This window comes from Nymphaea colorata, chromosome 2, assembly GCF_008831285.2.
Source record: "Nymphaea colorata isolate Beijing-Zhang1983 chromosome 2, ASM883128v2, whole genome shotgun sequence".
NCBI lineage: Eukaryota > Viridiplantae > Streptophyta > Magnoliopsida > Nymphaeales > Nymphaeaceae > Nymphaea > Nymphaea colorata.
The window spans coordinates 2,800,527-2,827,325 of record NC_045139.1 but is presented as its reverse complement, the minus strand read 5'-3'; the positions used below and the strand labels follow the sequence as shown (position 1 = coordinate 2,827,325).

Here is a 26,799-nt window from a genome sequence, read left to right as displayed (position 1 = left end):
TTTGTTGACAGGGCGTTCTGTTGGTTCATCACTGTATGCTTGAGGTTATACTTTAAGTGAAGTTTACCGATGACTGCTTAAATTTATAAGTTGATTTACAAAAGCGTTCTTTATTAAGGAAAGGCATTAGATTATATTTTGAAAAATAATTTTACCTTGAATAATCGCTTTGACTCTTGGTGCCAAGAAAAAACTATAATCGCTTTGACTGTTTGCCTTTACAAAATCCTCAATCATTTTACCTGTAAAAGGCAAAGCAGTTTGCCTAATTAGAGTGTTGTGCTACCACCATAGCATGAGAATCACAAGAAAAAACAACATAATTTATTGAATGCTTTCTTTAGCTTTAATATCTTCCAACTGTTTTGCTTTTTATCTTCCCACTGTGCTACCAATCCATGACTTCCCTACATTATCACCCTGAGGCTTCCAGTAACCAAAATTCCCTATCGCCTTCCCTCCAGCCTTGGCTGCCTTGCTGCAAGTCTGCAATTGAAGAGCAGATTCATCCTCTTCGTTTGCAGATCTACTTTAGTGACGCCTGATAGTCATCTGGAACCCCAGTTTCAGCTTTTTCATTGCACTATTCTGTGGGGAGCTTGCCTTCCACCGCTATGTAGGCTTGCAGGAGAGAGCCTTAAATGTCCACATGCTACTTCACAACCTTCACTCAAATACGTCTTTCTGAGCCTATTTGAAACACTCCATGGGTTTATATGCAGTGGTGGAACCAGATATTTTGGCTGAGGATCACGTAGTCACCAGCCCGAGTCCAGTGTGGCAGTCACATGTGACTAGTGAGTCCAGCCTTAATCCCAATGAGTGGTGTAGGCAGTAGCTAGCAGCAGCTCCAATGTAGCTCCACCTGTTGGTTGTATAGTTAGAGCTGTTCATCTTAAGCTTCTTCCACCAGCTTAGCTAATCTGGGACAGATGTTCAGCTCCTCTAAAAGTCTTTGAACATGGGTCGGCCGATCTTAGAACGAAAAGCAATGACTTCCACCAAATGTCTAGCTGACAAGGAGAGAACCATATCAGTGATCTTGCCAAAACTATACCTTTTCTCCATAATGTACCGCCCATTGAATGCTTTTTTTTTTTTCTGAATATTATCCAAATGATCTCAATGCTCATGCACCAACATACAGGGATAGCATCTAAAACATATTTTATAGGACATAACCTTCAGGTGAGCGAAAGGAGCATCATCTTCCAATTAGCAAACATATTATTGACTTTAATTAGAAGATGATGGCATTCAGTTCAGACTAACTGCAACCACTGACCTGACCGGCGGCTCCCCTCTCATCCAATCTGTCTATCAAAATCCTTTCCTTTCCATCATCCAAACATAGTGGTAATCATTGCCATCTCCTGGTTTTTCATATCTAACAAGAAAGTTAGTCTCTTGCTTGGGTTCACCTTGAAACCAGCTTCCTGTTCAAATTCCGCAATGCTGTTCTTCAGCATCCTGAGGGTCTGCCCCACATAAATTAAGTTTACACACTTCTAATGAGCATTTCCATGATAGTGATGAATGGATATGGCGAGAGAGGGTTTCTTTCAGAAGCTCTCACAAGAAGGAAACATTATCTCTCCCCCATTAAACAACATAGCTGAGGACATAGGAGAGAGAGAGCAAATCTTCATGGTTCTTCCATTCTTCTTAAAGCTCAAGGTGCTTAACACTTTCCGCAAGAAACCCATTCAACCCACCGGTCACGGGCTTTACGCAAGTCCAGTTTAATGCATCTAACTTTCCCAGTGAGTTGGGGAGATTCACTGATTGGCGGAGAGCCCAAGCTCCCACCTAATCCCTTCCCTCCTAAGTTTTTGGTGACTGGTGATGTCACATCTAATGCACTTCAACTTGCGCATCAATAACCCTTCTTTTAATACATATGGCTTTAGCTTTCTTGAAATTTAAACTATATACAAAAGCATGACTGAGCAAAAAAATATCTTGAATAGTACACTGTAAAAATCATTTTTTAAAAAATATCTTATTAAAAATCATTTTTTAAAAAATAGTATATATTAAAGCAAAGAGGGAGAGAGAGAGAGAGAGAAGAGGGTCACCCACCAATTATTTAACTATCAAAGTCCTCAGGACCTCAAGAACTGACCAAGGTAATCTAGTCTAAGGCCTCAATAACAGTAGTCCTCAAAAACAGACCAAGGTAATCTATATTAAGAATCCATCAACCATGCGTTGAGCTTCGTGACACTAGAAGTCACCCCAAAAATCCTCTTGAGCAATAGGCTGAGGTAATCTGCTTAAATCTATGGCTCGTTTGGGCTTCAGAATCGAAAGAAATCACTCCGCCACCCCGCCTTTTTGAGCAAAGCCATCCGGTGATTGATTAATCGTCTGGTAATCGATTTCAATCTTGTGGTTGTGGTTCTATTCTTCTTTTTTCAGCTTCAGCAACATCTTCTTTATGAAAGGGCACCCATTGATTTGTAGGGTTCTTAGATGATTAAGGCGCTGGATGATGCTGTTAATCTAATGCAGTAACCGATAACCAAGTACTTCAAAGCAACTAATTCTCTTGTTTCCTCAGGCAATGCTACCAGTCCATCGCAATGGCTTCTAATCAGTGATTCAAGACGAGTGACACACTCTGCGTTCTTGTCAAGCCTGTAGTGTAACTTGAAGATGGTCGCTCAAAAGACTTTTTTGGTGCTTATGGGACCATCTCATGTGGAGCAATAAAGCAAGTATTTTTCAGTGAGTTGCAAAATGGTTCTTGAATGATATATGACAGGAAAGATAGCAAAATTTTCAATCTATCTAACGTTTTTTCTTTTAATGATTCCTCCAATTGAATGTCTATAGTCACAAATAACGTCCCAAATTTGTTTTAAATGGAAAGGTTTCTTTTGGGTATAATAAAGCCAGCTTTAAACAAACATGAAAAAAAGTAAGTAAAATATGGTAAATTTTCAAAAATTTTAAAAAATAAAAAAAATAAAATAAGTAAGAAATTAATAACACAAAAAAAATAGAAAAGGGAAGACAGGAGGGCCCTCCTGCGCCGTGGCCTCGCCCCATCCAATTGAAAAAAAAAAAATAGTTTATTATTGGAGGCCAAATAATATTGTCAATATTTTTAAATGAATAAAAATATAAATTTTCAAAATTTTTATATAAGTTAATCCCCAAATTTTTGAATTTGACAAGTAAAATATGATTTTTGCCTATCATGTTTCCTGTCAGGCCCCACAGGCCCTTGGGTTTGCGATCCAGTCAGCAGGGGTATTTTAGTCATTCTCAACTTATAACATACTATGCTCATGGCTCATAACTTATAACCAATTTAGATCTATTTCATGCAATAATTTGTTGTGAGATACCTCAGGCCGTTAACTAAAAAAAATAAAAAAAATAAATCAAAAACTGAAGTAGGTTCGCATTATTCTGTGAGAAATTGTGTGCGCATGCAAGAATATCTTCGCTATTATTTTAACTAGCACTTGAAGAACACTACAAAACTGGCCTTTCTTTTGCTCCCAATAAAAGACTCAGAGAACTCGCAGCACGGCAGCAGCGGCCTCGATCTTGGTTAATCGACAGGTAGCAGATTCATCATTCACATCTGTGCTTCAATTTTGCTTATTAGATTGTTTCTTTGCAGTTTGCCCCAAAAAAATTTCCTCCCCATGAAGTTCTTTCTCTTTTTTGAAGAATTTTTAGTGGTTCTTTTCTTTCCTGGTCGTTGAACTCTTAAAAATCTTCTTCTCGTCACAACCCTCTTTATCACGAGTGATGCAAAGCCCAAGCCTAAGCTCTGTCTCCCTGGTAGAAGGGCCAAGATGGTCTCTGAACCCGCCATCAACAGCTTTGAGGTCGAGACCGGTGGTTTTATCAGCATCTTCTTCCTCTGCTTTTGTCATGGCTAGTTATCGTGTAAGATCATCGAGTCAATGGGCAATGACGAAATAGGAGGAGAAAAATGTTGTGTACTGAAGCCGTGGGACGATGAAGGCCTCACTGCTGGATTCTGTTCAAAGTCTAATGATTTCTCCTTCACAGCAGCACAGGCGTTTATTCTTTTCACTGCTGTAGATTTGGGGATTTTATAATTCTATTTGTCATGCGTGAATTATGTAGCATTTGGGGATTTGCTGTTATTGCAGATTTGGCGTTTTTAGTATTGCAGATTTGGCGTTACTTATTAGTTGCATATAGTGAGTTAGAAACTAGTGAAATTATATATTCATGATGCTTGTATTTTAGCTTATATGAATTCTTCAGTTTACAGAAAATCTTATTTTGGAACAAATTCTGATATGTGAAATGAATTTTGTGCGGATTTTACCATTGTTGGCATTAACCTTTTGAGATTATGAGATCCCATATGGGCATCCAATTTCGTGACTTTCATTTTCAATACTAGGCGTTCAATCTTTTTTAGTTTTATACCTGGTTAAACTTTTAAAAAGTAGTGCCCAAATGATGGTTGTCCAAATCTACGTTTCCTATATACATTATGTTTATGAAATTAAATTTTGACCATGGCAAATGTAACATTCTTTAGTATATATGGGTACCACTGAATGAAAAGAGATGGATATAGTTAAGAACATTTAGGTTCTTAATCTTAATCTTAATCTAGTTTCTCATATAAAAATATGTCTATTAGGAACAATTCTCATAAGCTCCATTTAAAACTTTTGAAAAGTCAAAACAAGTCGGTAATGTGTTTGTTATTTTCATTGTTGGAATGCATTCATTGATTGAAAGTTCCTATACTGAAAGAAAAAACATAAAATTTACATTGCCCAAGTCCTAAACCGTATGATTGTTGTTTTTTCACCACTTTAATTTAAAGTAGACTGGTATCTAAATGATAAATTATCTGATTTATTTTTTATAAGCGATCAATTACACATTTTCCATTGTGCATGTTATTTTAGTCATTTTTTTTAACTATTTTGATGAAGTTAGTCCACAGAACTTGAGTTCTCATCTACACTAATGCCCTTCAGAAACTAAGAGTTTATTTTATGTATTTATAGATGCATTTGTGCTACATTTTGAGTTGTGATATTTGTATATCTACATTATCCTCATAATTAAGTCACTGAAATAGAAAAATGAACGGCCCTCATGACATGATAATAAAAAAATCAACAACATTTTTCATTAAAAGAACTTGAATCAAAGCATGTTTACATTAAAATTAACATGTTTATATTGTATGTAAAATAGTTTTGGAACAAAAAATCAATCGTGTGGTTTTTATCCCTCACTTGAAGGTTTGGTTTTTACTAACTTCTCTCTCTCTCTCTCTCTCTCTCTCACTATATATATATATATATATATATATATATATATATATATATATATATATATATATATATAAAAGTTTGAGCCGCATTTCAAAATCCATGATTTACTTTCAAGAGGAAAGTTCAGATTGCAATATCTCTAGTGGGGCCTTTTATTTGTCTTCTTTTTCATGAATAGAACTAAAAGCCTGTCTCCGGTCAGGCATGAACTGGTGCTCCTTTGACATACATGTGGCTGAACATCTCCAAGTTGTCAACTAGTCAAGAAACAAACAAATACATTAATGATAACAGTGATGAGGTCCTCTCTTTTCACCTACCCTCATGGTAAACGTTTGTTTAATGGCGCCTTTGAAGACTTGCTTTTTCAGGGTACTGTTATGTTTTTTTATGGCTGGCGTAGAAATCATTGCATGTCTTTGGGCGTATTTTGTTTTTGAAGATGCTAACAAGCTTCTTGCAGCTTAAACCAGTCTTTGAATTTGAATTGCTATTTTGTTTTTCCTTTTCCTTTTCCCATGTCGTTGCTTCTTCCAACTGTTTACTAGAATGCAGGTTCTGCTCAAGACAAGTTTCTATGCCTAGCCAGCAGATCCAAAAGAAGAGCGCAGAGAAAGAATTCTCAGATGGCTTCTAGGTTTACTTCGGCTTCGGCGGCGGAACTGCTCTTGGTGGCGATCGCCGGACTCTTGCTCTCGGCCATTCCGGCCGCTGCCGTCGCGCCGACAGGACCCTGCGCCGGCCGATCAGGCGGCTGCCACGATTCCGATGCCGCGTTGCGGTTGAAAGTCATTGCCATCTTTGCCATCCTGGTGGCCAGTATGATCGGGGTGTGCTTGCCGCTCGTCACCCGCTCCCTGCCGATGCTCCACCCCGACGGGAAGATCTTCGCGGTCGTGAAGGCGTTCTCCAGCGGCGTGATCCTCGCGACCGGGTACATGCATGTCCTTCCCGACTCGTTCGATGACCTGACGTCGCCGTGCCTGCCGGAAACCCCGTGGCACAAGTTCCCGTTCACCACCTTCGTCGCCATGCTGTCGGCCATCTTCACCCTCATGGTCGACTCTTTCGCGACCAGCATCCATGGGAAGGTGAAGCCGGCAGACAGGGCTGGCGATGTGGTGGTGGTGGTGGCCGATGCCGAATCGGCGGGGCTCGTGGCCGCTGGGGTGGACAAAGATGGGAAGGATCGGAAGCTCCTCCGCCACCGGGTCGTCGCTCAGGTACGCGATGAGTTCGTTTCAGTGTCAGTTTTTGGTTTACTTCTTATTTCTTCTTCAAGGTTTGTTGTTTTTTAGTCGAGTAAAGTCTGCCTTTGCGCTAAACCAATTTCTTGAGCAATCTATTTTAAACCAATTTCTCTCGGGGAAAAGTTTTTAATTGTTTTTATACTTTAATATCATAAATTTAATATAACATATAGTAAAAGGTATGGAAAAATTTTATACATGTTACTTTTAGCTGAAGCATTAACAGTTTTATGGGTTTTTTTTTTTATGTTGGATCGCAAAAAAATCATTGCAAAAGATTCACTAATGACTGTCAGTTATTTAACAGCAGTTTTTGACAGTAACATATCTTTTACAATGATTTTTAGCGATAAAATTAAAAAAAAACTTGCAATTACAGAGGCAGTCCACTGAATTCGATTGTTATATATATATATATATATATATATATATATATATATATTTCAGTAACAAAGATTATGAGTAACTGGTGCATAAAATGGTGCTCATATTTACACTTCACATGTTCCATTAACTATTATATAATTAAACCATTGGACAGATAGTTTCTATATTGGTTATTCAAATTGGACCGATGGGTATTCAACTACCCTTTTCAGTTAATACTTTTCTTGCTTTTTATTTTTGGAGGAGTGCCCATGAATTCAAGTTTATCAGTAATTAGTTAGTCAATACATATAGGAAATAAAGAGTTCTTGAATCTTGTCATTAGAAAATCACCGTCTTCGATTGAACAATGAACGAAGAATGGAACCCTTTTTATAGTGGTTCAGCCACAAGAAGATTTTTTCAGTAAATCTATACTGAGAACTGCTGAATTTGAGCTAAACGAAACGAAAGGAACACCTGCTTCTGTTCAAGATCCTCCTACGAGGCCATAGAAAAATTGGGTTTAACACGAATTCATTCCCGAGTTATAGTTATAATTGAAAAGGCGGTGCCATTGTTTCTGCAGGTGCTGGAACTTGGGATCATTGTGCACTCTGTAATAATAGGCCTCTCGCTGGGTGCTTCAGATAACCCCTGCACCATCAGGCCGCTGGTCGCTGCCCTCTGTTTCCACCAACTCTTCGAAGGCATGGGCCTCGGCGGCTGCATCCTCCAGGTCCACGCCGCTTCTCTGCCTTTTCTTCTTCACTCGTTCTTCTCCCAAAATCTCTCTGCAATTGCTTGCCATCTTTCTCTCTTTCTCATTTGGAAAAGAAAACTACCCGCAGGCCGAGTACAAACTGGGGACCAAAGCCGTCATGGCGTTCTTCTTCGCCTTCACCACTCCGTTTGGGGTGGCCCTGGGGATTGGCCTGTCCAATGTCTACAGCGAAAACAGCCCCACTGCCCTCATTGTGCAGGGCCTTCTGAATGGCTGTTCGGCGGGGCTGCTGAATTACATGGCGCTCGTCGACCTTCTGGCAGCAGATTTCTTGGGTCCCAAGTTGCAGAGCAACATGAAGCTTCAGTTTCAGGCGTACATGGCGGTGCTCTTGGGTGCTGGGTTCATGTCCTTGATGGCTAAGTGGGCATGAGCAGGAGACGCGACTCGACAAAATGCTGTGAATAATACATAGCTTGCAGAAGATGGGGAGTTGATTTTAGCTACAACTTCTAAGTGACTTCCATCTTTCACTTTTCTTGCCATTTCCCTCCTTCGTCTGTTCTGTAATTTAGATCAGAAGTGAAGATTAAGAAACATATCGTGTCTCCAATTTCTTGATGATCCTGTTAAAAGGACAGCCATTGTTGAGGGATTAAAGATTTCCAAGGTGCTCTTATGCACAAGCAACGGTGCTGATACAAATTTTTTTATTTTTTATTCTTAAACCACAGTAACATATTTTATACCATATTTTAACTTTATAAAATAAAATGTAAGGCCATATGGGCCACTGCATACTGAACCCGCTTAGGTTGACAGATATCATTTTTAAAAGAATTGGCTTGTCATAAGAATAAATGTTAAGCACATTAACAACCACAAAATAGAGCACGAGTTAGAGACAAAAAACCAGACCTATTCAAATCATTATTAAAACATTATTTTTAGAATTTAACCTTATAGGTATGTTCTTAAGGTTGATTTGGTGAGAAACATATATTAAATTAGTCATTTTTATACTTAAATAATGTTTTGTAATAATAAAAAATAAAAGGCTCTTATAACATCAAAATTTTGATAATAAAAATATTTATTTTTTTTATAAAAAATACATGAACTAAAGCATAATTACATTAAATTAGTGTTTGTTAACACATTACAATGTTCATATTTCGTTTTAAACACTTTTTAACATGAACTTAAAAGGTTTGGAATGGTCCGCTATATATATATATATATATATATATATATATATATATATATATATGTTATTGGAGCTTACTATTTGACTAGGATCCAAAAAGGTTCCACCTCATCTCATATAAAGCTTCAATATTATCACGTTACCTATATATGTATTCAATTTTTAAAAATAAGGTCGGAATCCGAGTCTCAGTCAAAATTGGATTTCACTAAAATTCGAGTACCTAGTTTACATATTTGCATAAAAGGATGCAACGCTTAAAACAGAAAGAACCTCCTAGATACATTCTGAAATAGACAGAAATATTGAGTTGTAAAACTTTAGGCTGAAGAATGTGACCATTAAATTAAATTATGATGCATCTAAACATTAAATAGGCAATACACTATCTAAACATTAAAAATTTTGAATAAGTACTTAGAATAAAGCAGTAGGATAATGAAAAGTAATTCAGAATGTCTCCACTATCACAATATTTAAGCTATATAGTTTTGAATCATTTGGCATCTATTTTTTAAGAAATAAAAAATATTGAGTGAAGTTTTTCAAAAAATTTCACTTAGATCCATAAAAGTTTTTGAAAACATATTAGGTTCATGTGAAAATTTTTGTTGATGCATATGTGAGATGATCATATATATTACGACTAACCAAAGTTGATAAGTTGATCTAGCTCAATTATCTACGGCGAAAGCTGATCTTTGACTCTGGTTTAGTTGAATAAAATATCGTATTAAAAAACACATGCATCATATTATAACGTGTACGTACACAAGTAAAAAAATGGACAACATATAATATAGTGGACATGTTCTACATAAAATATGAGATGTACGCATAAAATATTGTTTGCAAGACCTCCATACATAATATTGTTTATGATTTTTTGGGAACTATCTTTTACATTTTTTAAGTAAGCATCACACTTTGGTAGAAACTGCCACACAAAAAATTGGACTATATTTCCATTTAATTAAGTGATAAAAATGGTTACCTAGATTGACGATAGTGTATGTTAGTTATAGAAGGCAAAATCAAAATAAATGTACCTAATATTTTTTCCCCATATTTACAAAATTATACTTTAGGCCTTCGATTCAAAACTTTCATTTAAAAATAAAGCTTAAAACTGACATTTTTTTTTATTTTATGAGAAAAAAAGATAGGCCTAACAAAAATTCCATTTTAATTATCACATCAATCAAGGAAAGACTGTTTGGAAGTCAGACAAAACCTCATCCGTAAATGACGGGGACGGTCTCTTCAACGTAGGTCAAAACCAGCACCGACCACGTCACTTTTGTTTCCCATTTTTACCCTCAAACAAAGGCAAAATGCCCCCAACTAAAGTGGAATCAGTCCGAACACATGGACCAAATGGCGAGGACGAAATAGTCACGACTCCACGTCAGCTTGCCGGCACGAGCAAATCTCAAACCGGACCCACTTCCGTTCTTCCCGTAAACTAGCGGTCGCGTGACCGTTCTTAGACATGGGCACCCGCCCCGCCGGCGAGTACCCGGTATCCGGTCGGATCTAGATCTAAATAATTCGATCTGGTAATTATTAAATAATATTTATTATTGTTAATATCATATATATATATATATTTTTTTAAAATATTTTATATTTTAAAAAAATAATTTTTTATTATAACCAGGCCGGATAGGGCTGGGCCTGGGTTTTGGGCATCAAGCCCAAGCTTGAGTTTCAAACATTGGGTCGGCCCGATGCTCAGGTCTAATTGTATTCTCTATAAAACCCTAATCTCACTCTCGATGATGGCTTATGCAGTTGAATCTCATTGTGTTCATACAATTGTTAACAAATTATCCTTTCATATGAAAAGTGTTCTTAATCTTGACTACCTTATAGTCAGGTAGTCAGGTAACCAATGGTTAAGAACTTAAGCATAACAATGTTGCCTGATGGGCATTTTAAGAAGCATTGGCAGAATTATGTCAGGACTTGGTTCAACCAGCCTGCTCGAAAGTTAAGGCCGCGGATTGGTATTTATATTGTATTTTTGTTTAATTTTAGCTTTTTTTAAATGATTTTTGATAATGTTGAAGTTTTCTTGGTGATACTATTCTGCAATTTGTGGAAGCTTTGGTCACTCTTTTCCTTTTCTAAATAATTGTTTGTTTTTGTCATTGTCTTATTGTTGCAGCCCACCAAAAGAAGGCTGTAAAGATATTTCCTAGGCCAACATCTGGGCCACTTTGACCTGTTGTCTATTGTCTAAATCAATTAAGTTTAATATGTAATCTTGCTGCCTACTCTTCACTAGATTGTTGAGACCCTTCACACCAAATCATGTCCCTCTCTATCCAGGTTAACAGATTAAGTTTTGCTCTATGACTGCATCAAGGTTTTTCATTAGGATAAAGTAATTATTTTTTTTTTATAAACGCCGAATGGATTCATCTAGTAACTATTTATTTTATATCCACGTATTTCTTAGGTCAAGTGAGTGAATTTAAAAAAAAAAAATGAATTTTGGGTACACTATTTCTTTAAAAGTTAAGAATTTTTATTAGTATTCCAGTATTTTCCTAAATAACAGGAGCCAATGGAAAACAAAACTACTTATAACATGATTGGGGTTCGATGCATGGTGACGATTAAGATCGATGTCATATCAATATGAAAAGTGAAAAACTGTTGTCGAATGTTGTGGGGGTGGAGTTGGATCTTATGGTAGTTGGATCTAGATGTAGTTTGTTCCTTACAGAATTTAACGTGATTTAATTATGTTTTGTTTTTCAATAATTTTTAACCAAAACAATGAACTCCAGTTTTCTCACTCACATTTATATCCAAAACCGTGCAAATCGACTACTTGTTTACATATTTTATTTCTCGGAATTATTATCAACATTGGATCTACTTTTTCGCATCTAAACTGTTGTTGCAATAAATATTAGTATTTTGAACTTAAATTGATAAATCTTCCCTTGATATTAGTGGTGGACAAGCTAAGGTACTATCTACCACAAGATGGAAGGATGATGACCAAGACTAATAAATCGGGCCAAAACATGTTAATTATACACATAACAAGAAAAATGGAAGAACATATCAAGACAGTCATGAAGTGCTTAACTAAATAAAATAATCTACATTTCTGCCAATCTTTACATGCCATAATCTAGTGTCCGGTGGTGGGACAGTTTCTCCGTTCTAAACTTTAGAAGAACAATAATTTCATAATCTGCAAGAAATTGTTCAATGTTTTCGTTTATGCAATTACCGCATATGAAATTTAGGTGGTAAAAATGAAAATATCTCCAAAGGCCTCTCTTGCATGTTTCTTATAATAGAGGACTTTGGAATGTACATCTCTCTCATTTACAGTATATACGGCTGTGCGTACGTGATGCTATAGCATGCACAACACGTACGCAGGACCTATCTACAGCTGACTAGCCATCTTCTTCTGCAATTTTTATTCTAACTCGCTCCCCATTGAAATGGATGTACTTCCACTTGAGACCATATCGCTGTATCACCTGTTTTCTTTTGTCTTCTTGGCCAAGCTTGTGAAATGCACGAGCGATTCTTCTAACAGTGTCTTGATCTGGTTTCACCCCCAGCTCTTCCATGTCCGCAAATACCTGAGGTTACAGTACGAACATAAATGGCCAGAGCAAACATGAAATGGAAAAGCGCTACATTTCATGCCAACAGTCGATAACAAAGATGAAGCCAGATTGCATTTTCATGGTTAGATAAGCAAAGCCTAGACTAATGGTGACAGTATACTGAACTTCAAAGATAAGCTCAACAAAAAATATGCAGAGTTTCAGACACATTCATCAACACGCATGACAACAATTTAAGTATCAATATGAATAGCATGTCCAAAAATTGTAGGCACACAGCTGCGGATTTTAAGAATGTTTGCACAAAAATGCCCCTGGAGTAATGGTAATATTTTCACGAAAAAACTGATCTCATATGATATACAGACCCAACCAGGAAAGTACAATTCCTTTCCAGCAAATAGGATCCATCTCAATTTTTTTGTCATCTCCTTGTGACCAGAGAGAGGTAGAATCAACTGGCCAAAACCAAGTGGGCAAGAACTACAAAAGAAGTCTAAAGTCTAAAATGACGAACATTAAATTAAAAAAGATAATGCTGAATACCTCTAAAAGCTTCTCTGGCATATGATGATGATCATACAAGGACATCATTCGAGAAAACAATCGTCTAGGAACAGAACGTGTATGAGTTTCCAAGATCATCCTCCAAACAGTTTCTGCTTCATCAATTCTCCCGTCCATGTCAAAAGCCAACAGAAGTGTGTCATATGTTCCCATTGTCAACACTAGGCCTTTGCTTAGCATCCATTTAGTAACCTGCTGGTAAAAAATTTGGGGTTTACTTGATGTCCAAGCATTAAAATATCTACATTTGCCACATGATCTGCTATAGTTTTACATCATTTGCAATACTTTTATCTCTCCCCAGATTGCCCGAGTGACCACTACTAAGATAAATATGGTTTGACTGGGTTTGTCTACCAGAAAACTAGAAAGAACAAACCATACTGTAAGTCCATCATGATCAAGTTAATTGCAAGAAGAACTACTAAGGTTGGTCTATATTAACTCTGTCTTTCAGGCAATAGCTTGTCGCCTAGGTCAGAAATAGTGATGTTAGGAAGGTGGCCGTCAACCAACGACAAACTTGTTCAACTTGACCAAGTTAACTTACTTAGCAGGCTGACAAGTTGCTCTCTTTGCATGCATCAGTCATCATTAGTAGATTTGGTTTGGTCAACCATGGCACATTTACAGACTGACCATGATGGAGTCATCAGTTGACTTAGGCATCAATAAGTTTCAACTGCAGGTTTGACCCTGAGGAAATGGTACGAGTAGTACCATGGGCAAGAACAAGCACCATTAAAAACCTCGGAGTTACAAATTCAAGAATTTGAGATGGTGAAGTATTCTGCCTGAATTATTCGCAGCCACTGGTTCCTCTTCCGCAATATTCCAAGAGCTTTAGCTGCTGCAACCAAAGGAAATTCTGTTTCCCATGCCACCCACTTATCCAATGCACCATATACTGTCTCTTTCTCATTTGAAAGTTTGGTTACCTGAAAAAATCATTTAGGAAGAGATTTAAGCCTGACATTAGGCAAGGGAAGCACTGTTTTGACATAATTGTTTTTCTGCAAGGAATTCCTCGTAAAATGGTTTCCTCTCAGGCATGGCCAAGTGAGAATGACCATATCTACTAGTTTTGAAGGACATTAATTCAAGAAAGTGATAGAAGCTCAGCATGTAGGCTACTAATGCAACAGAAACCATATTATCACTTCATACAGCTGTTCTAGGAAGTAAGACGACCTCACATATTGGTCATAATGTTTGAATAGCAATGTAGAATGACCTGTCTTAACTCTTAAACAAACCTTATTGGAATCTAACATATTTTTATTTTTTGCTCAAGAATCACAAACCAGAAAAGAATATGTTACAGTAATGAGAAATTAGGTGGAAAAGGGAAAACAATTGGATGTAAAAGGTGGAAAAAAGGAAATGAGAAAACAGAGAAGAGAAGCACAAAGATTCAGAAGTTGGAGCTAGTTATGACAGATCTATACAAGATGACAGAGAAAATTGACGTTGCAACTGACACAGCCTATACTTTAACAGAGAAGTTCTTCATTCAACTTGATTTGGACTCTTACAAATACGCATATACACCAAAATGAAGTACATTTCCATGCATTTAAATATAAAATTTCTTTCAACTTGATATATCAAGTGCCCCCACTTAAGCATTGTCTGGTTTTGTCATTTTTCTGTGACTCGAGAAGGGAAAGAAGCAAGTAGCATGTACACGCTAAAAGCAAAGGTGCAAGAGCTACATGAGTCGTTGCATCATAACAGCCCTTTGAACAACTTACAATTGATACAAGGTTTAATGCCTTTTGCCCAGATCCAGCTGTCTCTCTCCTCTTCCAAAGGTGATGCTCCTTTCTGGAACTCTTCTCCTTTATGTTCCTATCCTTCACAGAACGAAATATAAGTGCAGCAGATATTCAAAATTATTATTGTCCGACATCATATTCAGTCAAATCGTCAAGTACAAATTGTTTGACAGAAACTGAGAGTACATCACCGACACCACATTGGAAATTTTTGGAATACCTATATCAAGATATACAGTAGCCGACATCCATTACTACCAGTTCTCTACGGAAACATTATGAGGAAAACAACTTGATCAGCATATATATTTCCAGAACATCATACAGCATCGGCAGATAAAGCTAAACTACCAGAGCATCAATTTGCTAAACCTCATACAGTTTGAGTTTTAGGCAGGTATGCTAAATTAATTCCTGACCAGTTCAAAATAGCCAACCATTGCCACATAATATCATATGAAAAAATCACCGACATAACTTGGTCGCGGAGTCAAAGAAATTAAGCCAGGATACATTCATAAGCAACAACTTAAAGAAGAATAACAATCCGTTTGTCTAAAATGTTTGACATATGAATGAACCGCAGATCCCTGGAATGCCATATTCAGAATTTACAGCAAAGAAAACAAAGAATACAACAATAGGAATATAAAGGAATTTCGAGCATGAACAAAGTCACAAACACCTAAGCACAGCCAAGAAGGCATTTATTGTCTGAAAACCCACACATGACTTACTTCTGAACGGCATAAGCAAGTGGGGCAGCTTTCCTTCCGCCATTACTTGGAAATCCTTCAGTCTCTGCTCGATTGATCTGCGGGTAGCAGAGGACCTATCTTAACGAAACAACAGCAATCGTAATTGGTCACGTATGGTGGTAATTGGCTAAGGAACAATATAAAAGTAAATTACACTATAGAGCACATAGTGACATCATTATGAATGGGAACAATACTGTAAATCAGGAAGAAAAAGATCATGCCTGATCTGAGGAGATTAAGGAAGAACGCGTGCGAAAGGAGAGAAGAAATGAGAGGGAGAAGGGAGAAGCAGCTGCTTCAGGGAATCGACTATGGTTTAGAAGAGGGACGTGAGCAATTGGGCTGAAGAGGGCGTAAACTTGCTGCAGCGAGTGCATGAGGATAGGGTTGCTGCACTTGTTGGGAAGGCTTCTTCTTCTCCAATCAGCTGCCCTCTTCAGTGACTGTGACTGCACGAGGAGGGGGAGAGAGGGAGGGAGTATTTTCGAGAGTGCGAAGAGAACCGCAGAATCCGGACGGGAGAAGGGATATTAACCAATAGGTCGGATTTGTTGTTCGTTGGAACCGAATCCGATAAAAGGCAAATTTTGATGGTTGGGTCGGGCTGGTCTCAAAGCTCTTAGGTTGGCTGTATGAGTTTGTGGGTGGCTCAAGTTAAACGGGTCCAGTTTGATCATCAATTTGATGTTTGTCCAGCATTCGATTCGATGTCAACTCATGAAACTCTTAACATTTTATATTTAATATCTCAAAAACCTATACCAACATGCCAAGAGTTTCTAAAACATTATATATATATATATATATATATATATATATATATATATATATATATATATAGAGGGAGAGAGAGAGAATATCCATCATCTCACAATGAACAGCAGTCAAACGACCTCTTAATGTTTTATCTTTAGGGTGTTTGGAGTCGAACTAAATTGATCTGAGCTTTTTTTTATGTTAGACCCACTATATAACCAAACACCAGATTTTAGTAGTAGAAGAAAAAGAGAGAAAAAAAAGGAAAAGATTGGAGATCCTGAGTTTGTCGCTAAAACCTTAGATTTGAAATCAGATGGGAGAAGAACCTAATCTTAATGTTGCTTTGATTCCTTACTAATCTCAGATCAAATCAACGACAGCTGAATCTACAGCTTTATCAAAAAGAATTTCAGCATCTAGCCTCAACTTGGATTTCAAATTCATGCCATAGCATAAGAAACATGGATTTGAGATCCAATTTGTATCCGCAGTGACATGCAACATAATGTCATCGATTTTAAGATTTTCAACAATCTCAAATCACCTTTCAAGGCTATCAAACAGGGTTTTTGTACAAGGAAACTCTATCTAGCAGGCGTTTACGAATGGACGCTCAGGTTGAACAAGAACATTTCCAAGGAGCGTCTGTTCTTCACTGCTTCCTAGAGAGCTAAGAACGTGCACTGCGGACCAGCAGAGTTCTTGTTTCACTTTACCGTAATAACAACACTTTGTTCATTTCGTTATTGGAAGTTGTTTGATAAGACGTACATTGCATTTTTCGAATGTGTGTTTTAACACGTTTTCATGTCTAATAACACAATCCAATTATCTCTAATGTTTGATTATTAAATATTAGAACCACATTCGTAATGACCTTGTATCTCTTAGCACAAGAACATCACGTTTTTGAATAATATCTTATAAGAATAACTGTTTGAAGAATACAATGTTGTGTGGGTCGTACGTATCTTCTTAATAACGTAAAACTCTAAAATCAATATTACTGTTCTCCATGCTTATTCATCTTTGGTTTATGTAGTTTTGCTTTTTAGCTAAAGTAAGCTATTTAAATTAAAACTTTTTATACTTAAGACGAGGGGTAAAAATCAAACTAAAGAACACCATAAAAGGTTCAGGCCGCAGAATTGAAGATTTAAGACTTAGTGATCATTCAAATTAAAAGTTCAAGCTAAGAATCATGTTGCTGTTTCATAGAAGTTCAGTTGGGAGCCTTTGTTGACTTATTTTGTTACAGGAGTATTGATATCCAACCCACAACACCGTAACACGTTAAAAGTATACAATCTGAGTCCAAAATAATATGTAACTAATGAGGCCTGAATCATAGATCCGAACCAAACTCGTCTTCCATTTCCCCATGCTTTCACTTTGAGTTAATTTTACCAATACATAATCTTTCACTAGCAAGCTTTTGAATTCATGATTTCCTTTTTCTAAACCCAAATTCATCTTCTTAAGAACGCAGGTGCTGATACCCTTTATCTTCTTACATCATCTTTCATTAGCAAGCTTTTGAATTCATGATTTCCTTTTTCTAAACCCAAATTCATCTTTTTAAGAACGCAGGTGCTGATATCCTTTATCTTCTGCGGCATCCAATTACGGTCACTTCTTTTTACAATAACAAAATCCAATGCTAACGTATTAAATGACATATATTGCCATTACTCTTGAGTACAAAATTGTAGCAAGTATTGAATCAAAATTAAACTAAAAAGAAAACTTGTCTTAAAAGTCAGACTTTCCAAAGCAGATATGAAATCAATCGGCAACACCAAAACGACAGAGTTGATCTCAAACATCTGAGACCAAGACACAAGAAATTAGAGCCGTAACACGGTTTTATTTTTATTTTTTTTCGATGGATTAAAAGAATGAAAATCTCAGTTCATAGGGCACGTAGCGTAGACAGATTATGCTAAGGTCTAAAAGTACGAAGAAAGTGGGGAGAAGCCTCAGGTTGCCATTGCACATCAAAGGGCTTAAAATAGATTTTAAACCATCAGACGGTAATTCCAGAATAAATAATAAATGTTCTCATCATCGGCTTCTCCTAGACTAATTCAAAAATCGTTACATTCTTCCGGATCCGATAAAACAAAAATGAGTAGCAATCGGCCCACACAGAAAATGCAACCTTTATAAAATGAATCAGAAAGAAAGAAATCGAATCGGAAAAAAAACCGAAAGGGACACAACAGGGATGTAATCGCACAAATCGGCTCCATGGATGAATGGTAATCAGTCCACAGATTCCTATCAAGATGCGAAACTCCAAAGGATCGACTTTTGCTCAATCATAGCATCGACGGTCACGGCGCTTCGCTACCGTCAACGTGGCATTGAGCACAAACACACGCCCACACACACACAGAGAAAGAGAGAGAGAGAGAAAGAGAGAAAGAGAGAGAGAGAAGCCCTCAGCGACCCGTGACAAATCAACCACGGCAACCGAACCCTAGACCCCTAAAGGGATCGGGCAAGAGGGAAGCGGCTGCTGGAATGTGTCATACGGCACTTCCTATCATTTGGGTGAGCTTCCTCATTGGGCTCTTAGTACTTCTCAGACAATCTCGATCTGAAACACTCCAATGGCGGCCTAGAGAGAGAGGGAAAGAGAGAGAGAGAGAGAGAGAGAGCGAGAGAGCGAGAGAGAGAGAGAGAGAGAGAACGAGAGCTCCACCATGATCGATTCTCCTGCAAACTTAAACACAGAACCAAACTCTAAGCCATCAAAAAAGAAACACCTAAAGAGAGAGACTCGCAAGACGAAGATCAGAAGATGGAGTGAGCCTCAGAATCAGACGGCCATGTATTTATAGCGAAAAGTTTCAAACCCTAACCCTAGCGGGGACCTTCTGAATCGGATCCGTGGACCCAAAATTATGGTAGCCGGTCCAGGAATCTTGCTTCAGAGAAATAGGCCCCCATTTGCACCCGCGCGTTGGGATCGTTCAACGGATCCAAATCCAATTTCAAGCAAGCTCCGACACGAAGCCAACTCACGCTATTCGATTAGTAATGGAATTTGATTGTGGTTATTATTTTTAATTGAATTTTAATCATGTTTCAAATATTTTTTTTTTCAAGAAGGGTTTTTTAAATCAAATCATGAATCGATTATGATATTCACGTGTATCAATTTGCTCACCAATATCATATCACCTCGTTTTTAGAATTTTCTTGGCTTTTTTGAAAAATTTTAGATTGATTTGGAAATGAAACCTTGTATCATCTTTCTATCATATTTGGCAAAGGATTGATGCAATATACCATACCTATGAGGCTATGACACTGGAAAAAGTACATCCCCAGCCGAGGGAAAAGTTAGAAAATTTTGAATTAAAAGACATTATTTATATAATTCCAAAATTTTTTACAGACATATTTGTATGTAAATGAAAAAAACTAATAACTAATATGAAGTTTCAATATAAAAATAAACTCTTTTTGTATGGTTGTGTGGGCAATTACCCACACCATGCCCACACTGCCTCTGCCTCTGCCCCTGCCTTGGGCTTATGTGAAACTCTTAACCTTACACAACCAACTTGGAGCCAACATTGAGAGTTTCAGATTCCTAATGGTCCAGCTTAGAGTTGGCGCAATTCATGTTCAACTCAACCCTTCAGCCCTAAGGAGAATTTGCCGACAGGACCACTCTGTTAATGTTTCATTAATCTGTCTCAAAGATACATGAATATACCCAAGTTTTAGGACAAATACTAAAATATGGTTTCTGTTACCAAATTCCTCCTAAGATTCAAATTGGTAACCGACCAACTGTCTTTGCGATCACGTTCATGAAGAGGAGAAGAAGAAAACTACAAAAGGTAATTAGCTTGACGATCATAGAATCTAAGAATTGTGAGTTCAGTGTTGCCCTCATCATAGGTGCTTCATAAGTGCCGCAAGATGGGTAGGGTGGTTGTTGAAGCTGCTCTCCTCTGCGGAGGAGGCCCATTAAATTGGCCCGGCTGTTGCAAAGAACAGGATTGCAAATGGGCAAAATCTGACAGAACATTTTAGCATTTTTTGTTGTACTCAGTTCGATTTAATCCGACCACAGCCCTACAACAAAAAGTTGTTTTAGCCAGGGAATGAAACAACCCATGTTGACTAGATTGGGTGAGACCTGCATCACATCCTACCCACCCCCATTTGTACCTTGTGAATGTCTCTGTGACAGTTTTGTGAAATTTGCACCAAAGATCCTCAAGCTTCATCCCACCAGACGAGATCTTCAGTAAAAATCTATTCCATGCAAATAACCTTTGTAGCACAAAGAAAAACAAACAAATTGAAAATGTTATTCACACTAAAGATAAGACAAACATCGCAATTAGGTAATGTCGTAGATTCACGATCCCTGAAACCATGTCTTGATTAATCGTGCAGATAAAGCTTCATAATACAGGTACACGATCGTGTGTTTTTCTTTCTCGATTCTGTTTTTGACTAGTGAAAAGGTCCATTTTCTTGGGAATTCTTGGGAAACTTCCCTGTTGAAAGGCAAGCCGCGGCTAGACAGCCCTCTAAAAGGTTATGCCGAAAGAACCACATTTGGGATACCGACTATCAGCCTTTTGCAACTAAAAAGGTCTCAAGGCCAACTTTCCATGCAAATTAGCTAAGCTAGGAATGGAGGGATAAAAGGTCTCAAGGCCAATCAACCTTTGCAAATTTGAAAACACTGAGCTGCAATAAAAAAGGAGCCATGAACTTCATTCTGTTAGAAAATTTCACCAAACACACAGGCACAAGGCTGAAACGAACAGATTATTCATATATGCATCAAGAAAACGCTTAAACCAATTCTAATAGTTTCTGCTCTCATGTATATATGACGTGATACACAATGCAGCCAATTTAGAAACCGGAAAAGCAACAGAAGGGTCCACCATGAAACTCCACCGATCTGCAACAGGTCCCTTCACAATGAACAGTAAAAATGGCAAAGAAATATCTTGCCAACAAGAAGCTTAGTTCGTGGACAACAGTACTAGACAGAGTTACTTATCGTTAACTTTACACAACAAATTGAAGCGGCACAAGATCTTAACTTATCGGCCAAACCAACCTCTTTGTGGTTGGATCTCTCCATCATTCATCAATTTATCAAGTACCACATTCAGGTCGACTGACTGACCATTCTCTGTCAGCTTCCTAACTGTGGCACGGACTTGGTCTCTGGAGAATCCCATAGCTGTAACCCTATCAACCACATCATCAATGGGAACACGGTTTCCTGGGCCCGAACTTGGGCTGCTCCCAACACTAGAAGCAGTTGGAAGTGCATGAGGCAGGACTTGGGCAGTTGGCAGACGTGGGTAACCACTACCACCACTTGGAGCAGATGGAGGATGTGATGGCTTCATTGGAGGGCCATCATAGCGAGAGGGAGAGCCTGAATAACCGTACGAGTCACTCAAGTTAGGGCCAGCAGGAGGGCCATAGCCAGACGGATATGGCATCTGCCCTGAACTGGTCCGCGTGGGAGGTGGCTCATACATGTGAGAGGGGCCATAGAAGGGTTGAGAACTAGGTGGAACAGCGGGTGGTGGAGGCATCACAGTTTGTTGACGAGAAGCAGGAGGGTATGATGGGGGAGGCATGTAAGGCACTGTTTCCTCTGGATGCTGTGGTGGGGGTGGAGGTGGAGGACCTAAAGATGGGGGGCTAGGTTGGTGTGGCGGTTGCTGAGGATATTGAGGGTTTCCACTAGGAGGAGGTGTTGGCATCATCTGAGGTGGCATTTGATAGTGCTGTGGAGGCAGGCCTGGTTGCTGAGGTGGTAATTGATACTGCTGTTGTGGAAGCTCTTGTGGTTGAGGTGGCAGCTGATACTGTGAGTGTGGTGGCTCAGCTGGAGGAGCAGGAGGAGGTGGTGGTGGCGGTGGTGGGTAGAAAGGAGGCTGGATTGGTGGTACCTGGGATGGAGCAGGTTGACTAGGAGGTGGAAGTGGTTGTGGGAGAAGTGGAGGTGGTTGTGGGAGAGGTGGAGGGGGAGCATTTGGCGGTGGAGGAAGTGCAGGGAGGAGTGGCTGTGCTGGTGCTTGAAGAACTTGCGGAGCAGGAGGGGCCACAGATGGCTGCTGAACAACTTCTGAATGAGAAGATTTCGGAGTTTCAGGTGCCTGAGATTCAGACTTCGGCAGTTGCAGCTTTGCAAGCTGTGACTGCGCTTCTGCAATTTCCTGTTTGTCTCTCAGCACCTGCACACCAGTGCTTATCTGCATGTTTTAGCATTCAGGACTTAGGACACAAACTCAGGTAGGTTACACAGGAAAAAGCTAGTTTAAAATTCAACAAATGGAAACCAACATTACAACTAGAGATAAATACAATACTTAATTTAAGAAAGAATAACCATGAAGGACATATTTGGTTGTTACATGCTCCACAAAACCGTTAGAGCTAGGGAAACAGAAGCCATGATGCTGATAGGTTCAGATGGCCTATATATATCTCAGAGCAAATTATAGCAAATGATCAGAGAACTACTAAGATTGACATTTAACAGGGCTCTAAAAAATCATTACCATTAAACAGGCAAACTACCAAAAGAAAAAAAGCTTCCATCAGCATACTTTTTTATTGTCACCTCACTCAAGTCAGCCATGGCTGACAGCAAGTGGAGTTGGCAGTTAGGAAATTCAAGCTCCATATTGAGTCCTAAGATACTGACAAGCTGCATGTTGCTTTCATTGTCCCCCCAAATAAGTGGTCCATGATTAGCAGAAAATGAAGTCTGGCAGTTAGACATTCAGAATCCAAACAAAAGTATTTGGATTTGGAGACCATTATAACCATGACTGCAAAGATAATCAACTACCGTAGGACAGAAGACTGGTCTCTGTATCAAGCTAACAATTTTCGCATCCAAAGGAAGAATCATTAAGTTGGCTCTATTGATTGACATTGCAGTATAACGCCCAGCCACATGATGTGCAGTTTGACTTAGAGACTTTGGATCCTTAGGACTTAGCTTCGTCCACTCATTACAAAGAATCTTTGTTGAATGAATTCAATTACACTAAATTAAAAGATTGGAATAGCATTTACTACTTGGTTTATATCAGCAGGCGGCAAGCACCATAACTGGCATCATTATTAAATTTGTCTTTTGAGCAATGTTAGCATCTGCTACTACTTACTAGTTGGACCAATGGTAAGGTAGACACCATACGACTGCCTGCCAGATTCAACTTGTTAGAACTTAAGAAACAAGTCAATTGCTCAGTTTTTTATTTAAACCATGCAAAGCAACTGATGGCCTGAAACCTATATGAGTGTGAAATATGTAATTATGTACACATTAGTGGAGACTACTGTGCACTCTGCTATGTGAAGAATAAAGAATCAATCCTAGTACTGCAATTTAAAAAGTGAATGAGAAACATCCATATGAACCTAATTAGAGAGAACAGAAAAACAACTGGATACTAAAAAAACAGTCCTCATGAGACAACATGTTATTTGAATTTAGAACTATCATCAAACTTCTAAACAGCTCCTAACAATCCACACATACACAAATAACTAGCTTTTCCTTTTCATTCAATAGTTGCAAGAAGCATTAATGGGATGTACGATGTATAAAAGATCATAAATGAACACAACCTCAAAAGAAACAAAGTAAAAGTGCCACAGGAACCAACTGTCCCATAATTTACAAATGCAATACGCATTGACAGGTACATCAACTATAAAACTTGGAGTGCCCTTGCAATAACAAAGAATGAAAAGCATCCAAAAGTTCTTAAACAAATCAAAAAACAAATCTGAGCAATAACTGAAGGAATGCAAGGTAAAGTTGTCCAAGATATTCATAAATAAACATGTAAGATTCCAATGGCAGCCATGCAATATTTGAAAATAAACATGTAATTCCAATGACAGCCATGCAAATTGCAAGGAGCAAGCATAGGTCCATAAGGAAGTCTAGCAGAACAAGGCAGTGTAAAATACTGAAATGCAACAAAAAGGACAAGGACCTCTCGTAGAATAATTTCCAGCTGTCTCAGCCTTCCATCAGTGGTGCCATGATGATTCCCAACTGAGACCTTCAACTCATCTACTGATACCTCAAGATGGCGAGTTCTACTTTCCAGCTGTGTCAAGCGTGCACTGATACTCTCCAAAGCATGAAGAAGGTTATCCGCATGTTTTTTCATTGTACGATCAATCTCAGATATTGTAGCTTTGTTGTAAACTTCCTTTTCCCGTTCTTGAGAAGCTTTCATAGGTTCACCAGGTTCCAGTGAGACATAATTCTATAGGTCAACGACAAATAATAAGAATAAAAGATAGATATTATCCAAATTATTGAATTCTACTAGAACATACATGCACCTTCATCAAATATCCCACATGAACTTTAAGGAATTACCTTCCTTATTTTGCAGATCCGCATCACCGCGGATCTAATAAAACACAACCTCAAGGAATTGCTTTCCTTCCAATATAAGAGAAGGACCAAGGAAATGCAGCACCATGTCACCAAGTATTTTACAACAGTTAAATACAGGAAAACTAAAACATTGACCGAACAGCAGCAGCCGAAGTCCACTTATGCACAAAACAACATAATTATGCACATCTCAAGGAACTTATGGCCACAAATTGATTTAAGTGCATCATTTTTGTTTAGATAAAGCAAACCATTTAGTGGGTTCCTTTATCTTCTGCTGCTCATCATTTCCTACATACAATCAAATTTAAGAAATAAATCTTAAATTAAGGTTGCCTCACTCTCATAGGTTATTTCTCTCAAGTTCACCATGGACATAATATGTTAGAAGAAATTGGGAACAAGAATAGTTTCTATATCATAAAGGAAAGACGACAATGCTAATTCAAGCATCATGTTACCCAAATGATGCTCAGCCTAAAATTGAAAAAACAATAATAAATTCCATTTTGTGAGTGTTATTCTCCCAATTGAACAAAGTAAACTTTCATTTTAATTTTCCCTAAAGAGTTCTTAAACAATATTCTCATCTTGTATTTATCCCTTAATAGATATGCTATAAAATAAAAGTCTGGAACTGATCTCACCTTCTCTTCTCAAGCCTATTTTCATCTTTTACCATCATCCGCTGATTTCCACTTTTCTTTGTGTTCATTCTAATTCTAAATCAAGTTGAAGCACTTATAGAGTCACATCTAATCTTGATTGGACATGGAATGCAGGATTGAATTTAAGAGTCATGCGACCACATGTGATCAAATCGTTAAACAGTTCTATTGAAAGCATTATTCAACAAAAATAGACAAAAGGATAGATGAAAAATAGATTCCGGGATACTGATCCTTCAAAGAGGATATACTGGGCAATCACCCAAAGTGGAACTGAGATGAATAAGTAAAGTAGACAGAAAACCCCATATTCATATGGTAGACGAAAAGAGACCATTTTTCATTGCATACCAAGCAACAAGATTCTATCCAATAATTCCGTTCAGAGCATGAGAAACCCCATCATGCTTGATGATTGCACATGCACTAGTTCACCCAGTAGAATACAACCTCATATTGGTAACATCATATCTCCAGCTGTTGAAACAAAGTGTCAAGAACAGCTCCAGAAAGCACCAAGTACTGTGTTCAAAAAGCAAGAGAGAAAGAACCCATTTCGATACTCCATACCAATATTTACCACCGACACCAGTTAGCTAACAAAGAAGGTGCCACATGTATTACCAAAAACTTCAACAGGAATGATAACGGACCATTTTGCTCCAAGCAAGAAGCGTTTTATTCCCTCAATCAACAAATTGGAACTCGAATCAGAAAATCCTCTAAAATCAGAATGATCTTCCCTAACAAAGCAACTTGTTATCATCAACGCCCAAGATTAACAATTCCCCGTTACAAGGACCCAAATTCACCAACATCCATTTAATCAGACATTTAAAAGAAGGCATAAAATGAAGGAATCGCTTATCGCAGGCCAATTCTTATTAACGCGCCCAATAAGCATCAATCCTCTAAATGAAACGAACAAAATTAGCAAACACCAAATTATAGAAACTGAAAAAAAGGACAAGCCATAAAGAACAGGGGAAACTCACTCTAGAGGACGAGGGCTTCGAATCCGCCGAGGACCAAACCCTAGTTTCGCCATCGGCATTTGGGGAACCCGTTGCGATCGGTCGAATCGGCTGAAAGTCGTAGCTGGGCATAATCTCATCCTTCTTCGTGCCGTTCTGCTCATCCGATGGCTTCAACAGCTCGAAGAAATCGTCCTTCTGCGATCCTGAGAGACCCATGATCTGTTTATCCATAAACTGCGACGAATTCATCGCTACCCAATTCGTAGGTCCAGTGTGGAAACCGTCGCAATAGTAGATTCAGAGATGAAATCTCCCAGTCGATTGGTATGACCGAGAGAGCGAGAGAGAGAGAGAGAGAGGAACGTGGTAGAAAATCCAAAGCTGGCTTTTTCTTGGAAGGAAAGAA

At 38.2% G+C, this 26,799-nt stretch overlaps 3 protein-coding genes and 2 non-coding genes across 7 annotated transcripts; 1 reads left to right on the top strand and 4 right to left on the bottom strand.

Annotated features, from left to right (window-relative positions):
- The first annotated feature begins 3,424 nt into the window (after nt 1–3,424).
- LOC116247743 (fe(2+) transport protein 1-like) lies at nt 3,425–8,255 on the top strand. Of its 2 annotated transcripts, none has more exons than XM_031620041.1 (4): nt 3,425–3,576; nt 5,850–6,517; nt 7,500–7,649; nt 7,762–8,255. In XM_031620041.1, exons 2-4 carry the CDS (start codon nt 5,921–5,923, stop codon nt 8,065–8,067), a joined length of 1,053 nt encoding a protein of 350 aa, XP_031475901.1. In that variant the 5' UTR covers nt 3,425–3,576; nt 5,850–5,920; the 3' UTR covers nt 8,068–8,255. The 2 variants fall into 2 exon arrangements, with proteins under 2 accessions (XP_031475901.1, XP_031475902.1); XM_031620042.2 differs by having other exon boundaries at nt 3,431–3,576; nt 5,843–6,517.
- A 3,667-nt stretch (nt 8,256–11,922) lies between these two features.
- LOC116247744 (pentatricopeptide repeat-containing protein At4g18975, chloroplastic) lies at nt 11,923–16,088 on the bottom strand. Of its 2 annotated transcripts, none has more exons than XM_031620044.2 (6): nt 15,774–16,088; nt 15,529–15,605; nt 14,768–14,864; nt 13,808–13,951; nt 12,993–13,205; nt 11,923–12,458 (listed from the first exon to the last, which is right to left on the bottom strand). In XM_031620044.2, exons 1-6 carry the CDS (start codon nt 15,927–15,929, stop codon nt 12,267–12,269), a joined length of 879 nt encoding a protein of 292 aa, XP_031475904.1. In that variant the 5' UTR covers nt 15,930–16,088; the 3' UTR covers nt 11,923–12,266. The 2 variants fall into 2 exon arrangements, with proteins under 2 accessions (XP_031475904.1, XP_031475903.1); XM_031620043.2 differs by having other exon boundaries at nt 15,529–15,623; nt 15,774–16,084.
- Nucleotides 16,089–18,536: 2,448 nt separating this feature from the next.
- LOC116249375 (small nucleolar RNA snoR2/U65) lies at nt 18,537–18,684 on the bottom strand. Its single transcript, XR_004171145.1, has one exon. It is a non-coding gene; the product is annotated as a small nucleolar RNA snoR2/U65 (small nucleolar RNA).
- Nucleotides 18,685–18,750: 66 nt separating this feature from the next.
- Nucleotides 18,751–18,887, bottom strand: LOC116249367 (small nucleolar RNA Z112). The gene has a single exon (XR_004171137.1). It is a non-coding gene; the product is annotated as a small nucleolar RNA Z112 (small nucleolar RNA).
- A 2,214-nt stretch (nt 18,888–21,101) lies between these two features.
- LOC116247741 (leucine-rich repeat extensin-like protein 3) lies at nt 21,102–26,799 on the bottom strand. Its single transcript, XM_031620036.2, has 3 exons — nt 26,412–26,799; nt 24,333–24,611; nt 21,102–22,568 (listed from the first exon to the last, which is right to left on the bottom strand). The coding sequence occupies exons 1-3, from the start codon at nt 26,640–26,642 to the stop codon at nt 21,399–21,401; spliced, it is 1,680 nt and encodes a 559-aa protein (XP_031475896.1). The 5' UTR covers nt 26,643–26,799; the 3' UTR covers nt 21,102–21,398.